The 14,634-nt window shown below is 39.1% G+C and overlaps 1 protein-coding gene across 1 annotated transcript in view; it reads left to right on the top strand.

The window, feature by feature from the left end:
* Positions 1–14,634, top strand: part of Nf1 (neurofibromin 1) — a 1,111,953-nt gene that overhangs the window by 759,372 nt on the left and 337,947 nt on the right. The window contains exon 35 of the mRNA XM_090369763.1: positions 10,232–10,396. Coding sequence (XP_090225889.1) covers positions 10,232–10,396 — 165 coding nt within the window. The remainder of the gene's footprint in view (positions 1–10,231; positions 10,397–14,634) is intronic.

Genomic DNA, 14,634 nt, shown 5'->3' with positions numbered 1-14,634 from the left:
TTGATACGTTGCTCTGGGGTTACTGTTTCCCATATGTAGTACTTTACATTTGTCAATGTTAAACTTCATATGCCACCTCTCAGCCCATCTGTTCAACCTTTCCAGATCCTGTTGCAGCAGCAGCATAGCGTCAGTGGTGTCCTTAACAACCCTGCCAACCTTTATATCATCTGCAAACTTGGACATTAAACTTGATATCCCATTATCAATATCATTCATAAACACCGAAAACAACAACGGACCCAACACTGAACCCTGAGGAACTCCACTAATAACATTAGTCCACGTTGAGCAGTGTCCATTGATTACTACTCTCTGTCTTCTGCCACTCAACCATCCCCTTATCCATAGCAGCAATTTGCCTCCAATGCCACACTGCTCCAATTTGTGCAGCAGTCTTCCCTGTGCAACAGTATCAAAAGCCTTTCTAAGATCCAAATATATAATATCAAAGCTATTCCCTGCATCGAGTTCTTTTGTGACTACATCATAGTACCCAATCAAATTGGTCAGGCAAGACCTGCCCTTAACAAAACCATGCTGCGTATGAGCTATAACTGAATTCTTGTCTAGATGATCCTGCAGTGCTTCTTTAACCAGTGCCTCCATTAATTTACCTGGAACAGAAGTTAAACTAACAGGTCTATAATTACTTGTGTCAGCCTTTGTGAATTGTGGTTACATTTGCACATCTCCAGTCTATGGGTACCTCCCCTGAGTCCAAAGAAGCTCTCATAATTATGGCTAGGGGTTTGCTTACTTCCTTCCTGAGCTTCCTTGGACTCAGGGGAGGTACCCATAGACTGGAAATGTGACCCCAATTCACAAAGGAGGATCAAAAGCTGACACAAGTAATTATAGACCTGTGAGCTTAACTTCTGTTCCAGGAAAATTAATGGAGTCACTGTTTAAAGAAGCACTGCAGGATCATCTAGACAAGACTTCAGTTATAGCTTGAACACAGCATGGTTTTGTTAAGGGGAAGTCTTGCCTGACCAATTTGATTGGATACTATGATGCAGTCAAAAAAGAACTGGATGCAGGGAATAACTTTGATATTATATACTTGGATCTTAGAAAGGCTTTTGATACTGTTCCACATGGAAGACTACTGAACAAATTGGAGCATTGTGGCATTGGAGGCAAATTGCAGCTATGGATAAAGGGGTGGTTGAGGGGGAGAAGACAGAGAGTGGTAATCAATGGACACTGCTCATCGTGGACTAATGTTATTAGTGGAGTCCCTCAGGGCTCAGTGTTGGGAACATTATTGTTTTCTGTATTTATAAATGATATTGATGATGGTATATCAAGCTTAATGTCCAAGTTTGCAGATGATACAAAGGTTGGCAGGGTGGTCAAGGACACTACTTGACACTATGCTGCTGCAACAGGATCTGGAAAGGTTGAGCAGATGGGCTGAGAGGTGGCAAATGAAGTTTAACATTGACAAATGTAAAGTACTACACATTGGAAACAGCAACCCCAGAGCAACGTATAAACTCTGTGGTACTACACTGACAGTGGTAGAGAATGAAAGGGACTTGGGGGTGGTTGTGCAGGCAGATATGAAGTTCTCTGTGCAGTGCAGACGGGCTGCAAGAGTAGCTCATGGAGTATTGTCAATGATATACAGGAATTTTTCCAGCAGGGATAAGGAGGTGATTATTCCCTTGTATAAGGCAATGGTCAGGCCACACCTAGAGTACTGTATACAGGTCTGGAGGCCTCATTTCAAGAAGGATGTAGAGCTGCTAGAACGAGTATAGAGAAGGGCAACAAGACTAGTGAATGGAACAAAGGGGTGCTCTTACGAAGAAAGGCTTAAGTTTTGCAAATTACAGTGTCTGGAGACTAGGCACCAGCGAGGTGATCTGATAGAGGTGTATAAAGCCTTGAATGGTTTAATCATGCTCAATGCTGATGGGATTCTTCCTCAAGCTCAGAAAAATCACCTGAGAGGGCATAAATTCAAATTGAGGAAAGACAGATGTAGGATAGACGTGCGGAAATTTGCCTTTAGCCAGCGGGTGGTTGGTTGGTGGGACCGACTTCCATCCCTTGTAGTGGAGGTTGATAGCCTAAATAAGTTTAAGGCTCAGCTGGACAGGTATTTTGAACGAACAGAGGTGTGAAGTAGAAGTGGGTTTTTTTTTTTTTTTTTTTTTGGCTGATGCTGCATAAGCTTGCTTTCTTGCATCAAATGCCTCTACTAATGCTAATGCTTTGCTGCCTCCTTTAATATAACTGGATAGATCCCATCCACCCCAGGTGCCTTTTTTATGCTTATCCTCAACAATCTCTCCTCCACTTTCCTCTCAGTTATTACAAAATCATCCGGCTTACTGCCAATGTTTACTTTACCTACATTATTATTATTTATTATTATTATTATTATTAGCCATATGGTGCAAGGAAGCCTGAGGCTTATGCTGCACCAGCCTAAAAAAATTTTTTGAGTTACCCTGTGTGTGTGTGTGTGAGAAAGAGAGAGAGAGTCAGAATTAGAAGGAAAGCACCAAGAAAGAGAAGAATGATGATATCCAGCTGAGGACCCTGGGTGTGCCAAGCCCATACTCACCAGATGTGAGCCCCTGGGGTTAAATCATTCGCCTTCCTGAATAACTCTTCATCCGTGAATGTAGATGCCAAATACTTGTTTAGATTGTTTGCCACCTGAGCAGGATCCTCAACTGTTGAACCATCAATATCCAGTGGACCAATCTGATTCATCCCTTTCCTTCTTGAGTTTAAATAGGTAAAGAACTCTTTTCTGTTTTTCTTTGCATCCTTTGCCAAGGATTTTTCGTAGTCTGCCTTTGCCTGCCTAATCTCCTTTTTGACTTGGTTACAGACCAACTTATATCTATCCTAGGCTTCCATGTCACCCATTAATTTGTATGTATCCCATGCATTTTTCTTCTCTGCCACATGTCTCATTAGTTCATCTGACAACCATTTAGGCCTAAACCTTGAACAATATTTCTTAGTTGGTATGTAAAGCCTGGTAGCCTCCAAGATTAGTTCCTTGAATGCTTCCCATTTTGAGTTTGCTGTTGGTAACATCATCAGTTGGTCCCACTGTATAGAATTTAAATACTGTCTCAGACCATCATAGTCACCTTCACAAAAGCAAAAACCCTTCCCTTTACCTCTGATGGTAGTTACCTCCTTGAGCAAATCCCACTTCAACACACTGTGATCACTGCCACCTAGTGGTTCATTTATCTGCAGATTCTTAATGCATGAAGAATCACTACTGATAATCAGATCAAGAGTATTGCTCCCTCTTGTTGCCTCACGAACATGATGATGTAGAAAACAATCATCCAATAAATCCACAAAAGCCTTGCTAGTGTGCGAGTGACCAACCCACAAATTCCAGTCAATATCTGGGAAATTAAAATCCCCCATTATAAGACTCTCTGATTTACTGGCACACTCTTTCCCTATACAGTTTCTTATTATACTCATCAAAGTCATTAGGCCTATAGCACACTCCTACTCTTAATTTTGATTTCCCTATGCTTATGTCACACCAAACTGACTCGACACTGCCCTGTCCATCGATGTCGACTGGCTTCACTTCCTTGGACTTTGTGTTTCTTAACTAATAGCATAACCCGTCCTCCCCTCTCTATCCTTTCTATACACATTGTATTCCCCAAATTCCAGTTCCACATTCCTTATATTTGTGTGACACCACGTCTCTGATATCCCAACAATATCTGCCTTTGATGTTTTGAGCAATACCTCAAATTCATCAAATTTGTTTACCAAACTCCTAGCATTGGTGTACACGCAGGTATACATGCACCTGTTTCTATTCTTGGCAAAGGATGCAAAGAAAAACAGAAAAGAGTTCTTTACCTATTTAAACTCAAGAAGGAAAGGGATGAATCAGATTGGTCCACTGGATATTGATCGTTCAACAGTCGAGGATCCTGCTCACGTGGCTAACAATCTAAACGAGTATTTTGCATCTACATTCACGCATGAGGAGTTTTTCAGGAAGGAGAATGATGTAGGTAAAGTAAACATTGGCAGTGAGCTGGATGATTTTGTAATAACTGAGAGGAAAGTGGAGGAGAGATTGTTGAGGATAATCATAAAAAAGGCACCTGGGGTGGATGGGATCTATCCAGTTATATTAAAGGAGGCAACAAAGGAAGTAAGCAAACCCCTAGCCATAATTATGAGAGCTTCTTTGGACTCAGGGGAGGTACCCATAGACTGGAGATGTGCAAATGTAACCCCATTTCACAAAGGAGGATCAAAGGCTGACACAAGTAATTATAGACCTGTTAGTTTAACTTCTGTTCCAGGTAAATTAATGGAGGCACTGGTTAAAGAAGCACTGCAGGATCATCTAGACAAGAATTCAGTTATAGCTCAGACGCCGCATGGTTTTGTTAAGGGCAGGTCTTGCCTAACCAATTTGATTGGGTACTATGATGTAGTCACAAAAGAACTGGATGCAGGGAATAACTTTGATATTATATATTTGGATCTTAGAAAGGCTTTTGATACTGTTGCACATGGAAGACTGCTGCACAAATTGGAGCAGTGTGGCATTGGAGGCAAATTGCTGCTATGGATAAAGGGATGGTTGAGTGGCAAATGACAGAGAGTGGTAATCAATGGACACTGCTCAACGTGGACTAATGTTATTAGTCGAGTTCCTCAGGGTTCAGTGTTGGGTCCGTTGTTGTTTTCGGTGTTTATGAATGATATTGATGATGGGATATCAAGTTTAATGTCCAAGTTTGCAGATGATACAAAGGTTGGCAGGGTTGTTAAGGACACCACTGACGCTATGCTGCTGCAACAGGATCTGGAAAGGTTGAACAGATGGGCTGAGTGGTGGCAAATGAAGTTTAACTTTGACAAATGTAAAGTACTACATATGGGAAACAGTAACCCCAGAGCAACGTATCAACTCTGCGGTACTACTCTGACAGTGGTGGAGAATGAAAAGGACCTGGGGGGTAATTTTGCAGTGAGATATGAAGTTCTCTGAGCAGTGCAGATGAGCTGCAAGAGTAGCTCATGGTGTCTTGTCAATGATATACAGGAATTTTTCTAGCAGGGATAAGGTGATTATTCCCTTGTATAAGGCAATGGTTAGGCCACATCTTGAGTACTGTATACAGGTCTGGAAGTCTCATTTCAGGAAGGATGTAGAGCTGCTGGAACGGGTACAAAGAAGGGCAACAAGATTAGTGAATGGAACAAAGGGGTGCTCTTACGAAGAAAGGCTTAAGTTTTGCAAATTACAGAGTCTGGAGACTAGGCACCGGCGAGGTGATCTGATAGAGGTGTACAAGGCTTTGAATGGTTTGAGCATGCTCAATGCCAATGGGATTCTTCATCTCGCTCAGAATAATCAGCTCAGAGGGCATAAATTCAAATTGAGGAAGGATGGATGTCGGATAGATGTGCGAAATTTGCCTTTGGCCAGCGGGTGGTTGGTTGGAGGAACCGACTTCCATCACTTGTTGTTGAAGTTGATAGCCTAAACAAATTTAAGGCTCAACTGGACAGGTATTTCGAGCGAACGGAGGGGTGAAATGGGAGTGGTGTGTGTTTTTTTTTTTTTTTTTTTGGCTGATGCTGAATAAGCTTGCTTTCTTGCATCATATGCCCCTGCTAATGCTCATGCTAAATTCAAATTAAGAAAAGACAGATGTAGAATAGATGTGCGAAATTTTGCCTTTAGCCAGCGGGTGGTTAATTGCTGGAACAAACTTCCATCTGTCATTGTGGAAGTTGATAGGTTAAATAAATTTAAGGAGGAACTGGACAGGCATTTGGAGGGAATGGTGTAATTTTTTTTTTTTTTTGGCTGATGCTGCATAAGCTCATACACTTGCTTTCTTGCATCACATGCCACTACTACTACTCTCCATCTCACTTGTGCAATTTGTGTATGCTGTGTTCATCGTTATTGATTGCTTATCTTTTTTTACTGTTTTAAATTTTACCATTAAAAAAAATATTAGTGAACAGAAATGTCAATTAGTATGCATATATTACAGTATTAATAAGCTATGTTCATAAACGTACATAGTCTCTGACCAATACAAAACATCTTGTCAAGATAAAAAGTGCTATATTGACGGTAATATTTATTTATTTATTATAAATTTTAGATGTTTCAATCTGTGTTAGCAATTTTATTAGGTTTCCAACTGTGTTTAGTGTTTTACATACCAGACTGAACATTTTTTTGAGTGCTCTGCCCCATCCATATTTTTCCAATAAGCCCTGTTGTTTTTAATGTGCAAAATACCATAACGTGGAAATTTTTAGGAACATGTGTACTGTGTTATAGCAGAACTGACTGTACTACAAAACATTTGAGCAGTATTTGTAATTATTCCTACCAACAACTAAAGAGAGGCTTCATATGAGATTAAGTGCTCCAATTCCTCATAATTCTATTCTTTGTCTATGCATAATGCCACAAAGAACAACTTACATCATCATATGGAAATTACATTTTTTTTTTTTCATGCCCAGTTGTAATAAATAATTGCTGGACATGAAAAAATTGACATCAAGCTCACTAAAACAAAGAAACAACTAACCTGTTTCTGAAATGTGTATGCGTTCGTATTATTGTAGAGATAGCAACCCAGGTAGCTACTGATGAATTGCTACAGAAAATGCTACAAACCATGGATATCAGAATTAGAATGAGGGAATATCAGACACTTACACTGAGTATAGAACAGTGCTGTGTCATCAAATTTCTGTTGAGAAAGTCCCCGAATGCCACCAAGTGAGTTAGTGACTAATTGATTTCTACTGCAAGTTGTAATGCTTTCCATGTAGAATTCAGTACTATGATATCAATAGACATTAAAACCAAATCTCTCTTTAATAAAGTCTAAAGGAAAGTAACCAAAGATATAGAAGGAAAATCACCTTCTGTAAATTTCTTTTTATTCATTAACAAGACTGTGGTGGGGCCAGTAACCAGGGAAGAAGGTACACTCCTGAGACAAAAAGGAGCAGTCATTTCCTTATCTTGCATCCCCCTGACAAAGCAGCTGATTAAACTCTCACCCTTTGTTATATAAAGGTGCCTGGAAAGTATAGCAAGAACACCCAAAGCATGGTGAAAACAGGTTGTTTGATCTGTCATATAAAATCTTACATTACAAATCTGATGCAGTGTTACAAGTGCCAGAAGTTCAATCACAAACAGTATGAGGGGAAAAGCTATATATGCATCTTGTGGATCAATGCCCAATGCAGGCAGAACCATTTGTAGGGTGTTACAAAGCTCACATTCATATGCAACTATGATTCAAAAATCATGTGATGATGTAGCGTCACCACAAATGGAAGTCTCAATACTACGACACATTTCCATAGCAGACAGTGCCAGATCTCTCTCCTCTCACAACCAAAGTGGCAACAGCAGACGAACCAAGCAAACAGTACACCAATATTTATCCCACCAAACTCAAGTATTCCCCCAGAAGCTACTGTTGTGGCCTGCAAAACAGACCTAAGAACCCATGCACAGCAATGAATGCATGGATATGGAAGAACATACTTACACAGAAGAGCCAATTCTTGAATCAAATGCAAATGATAATATGGATATTGGCAGATAAGTATTTCCCAAAAAAAAAAAAAAAAGTCAAAAATCATATGCAGACAAACCTGCAAAACCAAATAAAACCAAATAATGTGAACGATGTTAATGGAGTACATTATATTTTGTACAGACATGATTGGATGATTTCAGTAATTGCCCATGGTGTTGAAGCAGTTTTTATTGAATTCCAGTATTCCATTGATACGCACAGGTACAGACTTCCTTAGTGGCCGTTCCAGTGAGAATTGCGATGGGAATCATGCTAACTATAGTCTCTATATCTACTATCAAATTGTGATTGTTCATATCAAAATATGGAAGATCTCTTAATTCACCTTCTTCCTCCATTTTGTGTGTTATGGAGGATTTTAATGGACATCATCATCATTTATGGGGATCTGAAGATAATAATAAAAAATAAGAGGACAAATGTTAGAAAAACTTTTTGATAAAAATAACATAACTCTCTTGAATACAGGCACACATACTCACATTCACCTGCCCACAGGAGTAAGTTCAGCAGTTGATCAGCAGTCACTATCTTCTCACCAGCATTATACCCTGCCACAGAATGGCCAACAATAAGTGACTCCTATAATAGTGATCACTATTCTGTTGCATGTAAGTTGATTACAGGGGGTGCAGCAATATCTGTACAAAAGGAAAATTGGAAATTTAAAGCAGAAAACTGAGAAAAATATGAGAGTTGTGCCATTTTAGAAGAAACTGATATTGTATCCTTGGATATAGATAAAGCTGCTACATACATAAACACAAACGTACCATTGCAGCAAAAGAAACTTTTCTTTCAAGTCCTCTTGGAATAATGACTGTTATATAGCAAAACAAGAGAAAAACAAGGCAAGCAATTGCTTTCAGAAGTTTCCCACAAATGAAAACTTCATCGAATATAAACAAGCAAGGGCTAAGCCTCATCCTTCTTCATAAGCAGCAAGCTGAAAAGAAAAAAAAAAAAAAAAAAAATTTCCATACTACTCAAGAAGTGCCATATAACCAGCCTCATAGCTGAGCTACATAGCAGCATTAAATAAAGCAAAACCAAGTGCAGCAGTTCCAGGCAGGATCTACTATTCAAGGATCCAACTGGAAACACTGCATAATACTACTTTTCCAAAACCAGAAAGGACTATTCATATCCAGTTAACTACCATCCAGTAGCTCTTACCAGTTGCCTGTACCAAAATTTTAGAATGAATAATATGTGGTCATCTAATATGGTTTTTAGAATCCTGAAAACTTTTTAACTCAAAACATGGTTTCAGGAAAGGTACGTCAACGTTAGATCCTTGTAGTAAAAGCAAAATCTAACATCCGTAAAGCATTTTTTTAAAGGAAACTTGTAGTAATGATATGCTTGGATGTTAAAAAGGCCTCTACCTCTACTTATTAGTCCTTTAGCCTTTATGACAGTCTCCATGGAATGCTCTCTAATTTTTATAAATGACCTCCCATATTTTCTGCCACTTGGCTTTCAAGGCAGTGACCAGATCTGTTTTTTGATCAGTCTCTCCTTGCACGCACTCAACGATACAGTTCATCCCTGTGGTTCCTTATAGATTTGAGGTCAGGACTCAGGGTTGGCCAGTCCAACTTTTCAACATATATTCTCAAATAAGTCACATCATAATGTGAGCAGTATAACATGGATCATTGTCCTGCTGATACAGGTATGAACCTTTCCTGATGTGTTGTCACAGGGTAGGTAACACATTGTCTCTTACACCCATCCTTACACTAAGCAGTTAGTCAGGATCATTAGCAGCTTATGGATGGCTGTGCAACCGTGGTAGCCCATTTTGTGCACTGTTACCAGTGCTGACATGTGTCCCGTGTGTGTGTGTGTGTGTGTGTGTGTGTGTGTGTGTGTGTGTGTGTGTGTGTGTGTGTGTGTGTGTTTTGTGACATCAAACTGTGTTCAAAGCAGATGATTCTTTGCAAGGCTCTCCTATCATGTTCCATCAGCTTTGTAGATTTTCTTGGTCCCTTTATAGCATTTCCAGCACATGTTCACTTCCATTTGCAAATCACATCCAATCTAGGGACGCTCAGTGCTGTTAAAATGTCACATATGTACAGACTGATTGCTTATTCCCGTTATCATTCTATGCTGGAAATCTGCTAACTTTGTTGATCATGGTCTTGCATTTACAATCATGTTAATGTTTCCTCGAAGGCCAATGGGCACATTTATGAGTTGTGTCAGACACATGGTGCTTGGGTAGAATGTGACCATCTATCAACAGAGGGACATCCGACTATTAAAGGTAGGACACTGAGTGTGTGTATATACATACATACATACGTATGTACCCATTTCTTTTTTATTATAACACATACTCATTTTATTTATCTATTTTTATTAGTTTAAATTCAATTAAATTTAATAAAGAATGGTATCTTGAGTTACAGCTGTCTTAGTGTTCCACAGATTACAGTATGTATCATACTCTGACCATTGAAGGTTTTTCAATGTAAATTGTGTTTTAAGACATTTTTGAAAATTTATCGTTTGTGCAAGTAATTTTCTGATTATTTATTTATTTATAGTTTATTTAAGGCAGGAATTGGAATGGTTAATAAATTATTTTATTTTTTCAGGGAAATCGTAAGCTTGTTTTTATTGATACTCCTCAAAGGTTGAATGATTACATAGACCCAGATCAACAGAGGCTACCTGGAGCCACTCTGTCATTAGATGAAGATTTGAAAGTATTCAATAATGCCTTGAAATTATCTCATAAGGATACAAAAGTTGCCATCAAGGTTTGTTAAAAGGTTCCATTGGTGAAATTATTTTTCATCATTTTTATAAGCAGTATTACAATTAAATACTTAACCATTTAACATTCGGAAGAAGGCTATTTGGAAAATGTGTAAATACTGCACTGCATTGGAAAGGCATAGCGAATTTGAGAACTTTAATTAAAAATTACTTATAGGTAGGCCAAATGGTTTGGAACTGTTCGCTTCCCTTATCAATGGAAGTAACATAAAAATATTAAATTCATAAGCACATACACATTGCTGCTGCTGCAGCAGCAGCAGCACATACACATTGCTGCTGCTATCAATGTAAGCTTAAAAAAAAAGCCAACAAGGAAGCACAAATCTCTAGAGTCCTAAAACAAAGTACTTTGGAAATCCTCCATTCTGAACTCTTATTGGACAGCCTCGGAAGAGAAGCTAAAAGATTATGTTGTAATTTGGAACACCATAAAGCCCTCTTGGCGGCAATGTATGTGGGGGCTCTGGAGGGAAAGGGAGGATACTTTTGAGTGATGTGTCAGCTCTAGCTTTAATGATAATTTATTGACCACAGTTGACAGTCTAAGGTAACAGTGCAGTCAAAAGAAAGGCTCTCAAATGTTGGAAATATTATGTAGGGCAAACTCTTCACAAATTGAAAACATGGATTGAAACGCATTTAAACAAGAAGAGTAAATATCCAAAAAAAGTTAAATGATGCATAATAGAAGCACAGAAGACCACAACTTTAACAAGGTTGCTAAAGCCAATGTTGGACTTTTTACAAAGTGAAATCAGAGTTCTTGCTTGTGGTCCCAAAAGCCAATGTAGCAAGATGTGCTGGGGATAGTGTTTTTTCAAACAAATCTGCCCAGACACGATAGGAAGGAGTATATGACGAGAGCCTTGTCGATCATTTCAGCCCTGGAGGGATTGTGCAAGGCTCAAGGGGTAAAATTTTTTTCAGCCTGGTCTGCACTCGTTAACAGGAGAGACTGCTTCTACAGGGATGGGATACACTTAAATAGGAAGGGTGCAAGAATATTTGCTGATGCTATCGAGGCAGTGTTAGGTGGGTCCGAAAACTGCTAGCTTGAGGGGATACAAAGACTAATAGATTAACAGTAGCCACTGGCAGAGGTGAAAGTGATTCTTGCACTGCTTCTATTGGAATGAGCAGCAGCCTGCAAAACAAGATGCAGGGTATTTCAGCGACTGTTGGGAGTCATTGCGATACAAGTAAACACATGGGTTGTGTTAGAGTAGCTAAGAACAGGTGTATGTATACTTGCGTGTACACCAATGCTAGGAGTTTGGTAAATAAATATGATGAATTTGAGGTATTGCTCAAAACATCAAAGGCAGATATTGTTGGGATATCAGAGACATGGTGTCACACAGATGTAAGGAATGCAGAACTGGAATTTGTGAAGTACAATGTGTACAGAAAGGATAGACAGGATAGGAAGGAAGGAGGGGTTATTCTATTAGTTAATATATAATATCAGTGTGTGGATACACCATAGACAACTCTTAAAAAACTACAAAGTAGTTGTAGGCATCATTTGCTCTTTCTCATATTGTGCTCTGCCTTCAAGACGAGTTGCCATGATAATGCACTACCTCGAATAAGTAATGCTTCACTAATAGAGAAGACTATTGTTACTTATTCTCGGTGAGTACCACCACCCAGACATGTTTCCAGGCTATTGGCCTATCATCAGTGGGTAGGCAGATACCCTGGTATTGCAGACATGACGACCCAGTTGTGAAGATAATCACACAATATGAGAGATGCCAAAAGGTGTATATGACAATATTTAAAATAACTAAATGCGCAGGGCATAATACATTAAGAGTTTAATATCTATATAATATCGGTGTGTGGATACACCATAGACAACTCTTAAAAAACTACAAAGTAGTTGTTGCTACTACAAAGTAGTAGTAGTTGCCATGATAATGCACTACCTCAAATAAGTAACGCTTCACTAATAGAGAAGACTATTGTTACTTATTCGAAAGAGCAAATGATGCCTACAACAACTACTTTGTAGTTTTTTAAGAGTTGTCTATGGTGTATCCACACACCGATATTATATAGATATTAAACTCTTAATGTATTATGCCTTGTGCATTTAGTTATTTTAAATATTGTCATATACACCTTTTGGCATCTCTCATATTGTGTGATTATCTTCACAACTGGGTCGTCATGTCTGAAATACCAGGGTACCTGCCCACCCACTGATGATAGGCCAATAGCCTTCAAACATGTCTGGATGGTGGTACTCTCCGAGAATAAGTAACAATAGTCTTCTCTGTTAGTGAAGCGTTACTTATTCGAGGTAGTGCATTATCATGGCAACTTGTCGTGAAGGCAGAGCACAATATGAGAAAGAGCAAATGATGCCTACAACAACTGCTTTGTAGTTTTTTAAGAGTTAGCTATGGTGTATCCACACACCGATATTATATAGATATTAAACTCTTAATTTATTATGCCTTGTGCATTTAGTTATTTTAAATATTGTCTATTAGTTAAGAAACACATAAAATCCAATGAAGTGAAACAAGTCGACATCGCTGGACAGTGCAGTGTCGAGTCAGTTTGGTGTGACATAAGCATTTGGAGATCAAAATTGAGAGTAGGAGTGTGCTATAGGCCTAATGACTTTGATGAGTATAATAAGAAACTGTATAGGGAAAGAGTGTGCCAGTAAATCAGAGAGTCTTATAATGGGGGATTTTAATTGCCCAGATATTGACTGGAATTTGTGGGTTGGTCACTCGCACACTAGCAAGGCTTTTGTGGATTTATTGGATGATTGTTTTCTACACCAGCATGTTCGGGAGGCAACTAGAGGGAGTAATACTCTTGATCTGATTATCAGTAGTGATTCTTCATGCATTAGGAATCTGCAGATAAAGGAACCACTGGGTGGCAGTGATCACAGTGTGCTGAAGTGGGATTTACTCAAGGAGGTAACTACCATCAGAGGTAAAGGGAAGAGTTTTTGCTTTTGTAAAGGTGACTATGATGGTCTGAGACAGTATTTAAATTCTATACAATGGGACCAACTGGTGATGTTACCAACAGCAAATTCAAAATGGGAAGCATTCAAGGAACTAATCTTGGAAGCTACCAGGCTTTACATACCAACAAAGAAATGTTGTTCAAGGTTCAGGCCTAAATGGCTGTCAGATGAACTAATGAGACATATGGCAGAGAAGAAAAATGCATGGGATACATACAAATTAATGGGTGACATGGAAGCCTATGATAGATATAAGTTGGTCTGTAACCAAGTCAAAAAGGAGATTAGGCAGGCAAAGGCAGACTACGAAAAATCTTTGGCAAAGGATGCAAAGAAAAACAGAAAAGAGTTCTTTACCTATTTAAACTCAAGAAGGAAAGGGATGAATCAGATTGGTCCACTGGATGTTGATGGTTCAACAGTTGAGGATCCAGCTCAGGTGGCTAACAATCTAAACGAGTATTTTGCATCTACATTCACACATGAGGATTTATTCAGGAAGGGGAATGTCGTAGGTGAAGTAAACATTGGCGGTGAGCTAGATGATTTTCTAATAACTGAGAGGAAAGTGGAGGAGAAATTGTTGAGGATAAACATAAAAAAGGCACCCGGGGTGGATGGGATCTATCCAGTTATATTAAAGGAGGCAGCAAAGGAAGTAAGCAAACCCCTAGCCATAATTATGAGAGCTTCTTTGGACTCAGGGGAGGTACCCATGGACTGGAGATGTGCAAATGTAACCCCAATTCACAAAGGAGGATCAAAGGCTGACACAAGTAATTATAGACCTGTTAGTTTAACTTCGGTTCCAGGAAAATTAATGGAGGCACTGGTTAAAGAAGCACTGCAGGATCATCTGGACAAGAATTCAGTTATAGCTCAGACGCAGCATGGTTTTGTTAAGGGCAGGTCTTGTCTGACCAATTTGATTGGATACTATGATGTAGTCACAAAAGAACTGGATGCAGGGAATAACTTTGATATTATATATTTGGATCTTAGAAAGGCTTTTGATACTGTTGCGCATGGAAGACTGCTGCACAAATTGGAGCAGTGTGGCATTGGAGGCATATTGCTGCTATGGATAAAGGGATGGTTGAGTGGCAGAAGACAGAGAGTGGTAATCAATGGACACTGCTCAACGTGGACTAATGTTATTAGTGGAGTTCCTCAGGGTTCAGTGTTGGGTCCATTGTTGTTTTCTGTATTTATAAATGA

This window comes from Mastigoproctus giganteus, chromosome 3 (assembly GCF_048544385.1).
Source record: "Mastigoproctus giganteus isolate SK-2022 chromosome 3, ASM4854438v1, whole genome shotgun sequence".
In the NCBI taxonomy this organism is placed as follows: Eukaryota; Metazoa; Arthropoda; class Arachnida; order Uropygi; family Thelyphonidae; genus Mastigoproctus; species Mastigoproctus giganteus.
This window is presented reverse-complemented; position numbering and strand designations above follow the sequence as displayed.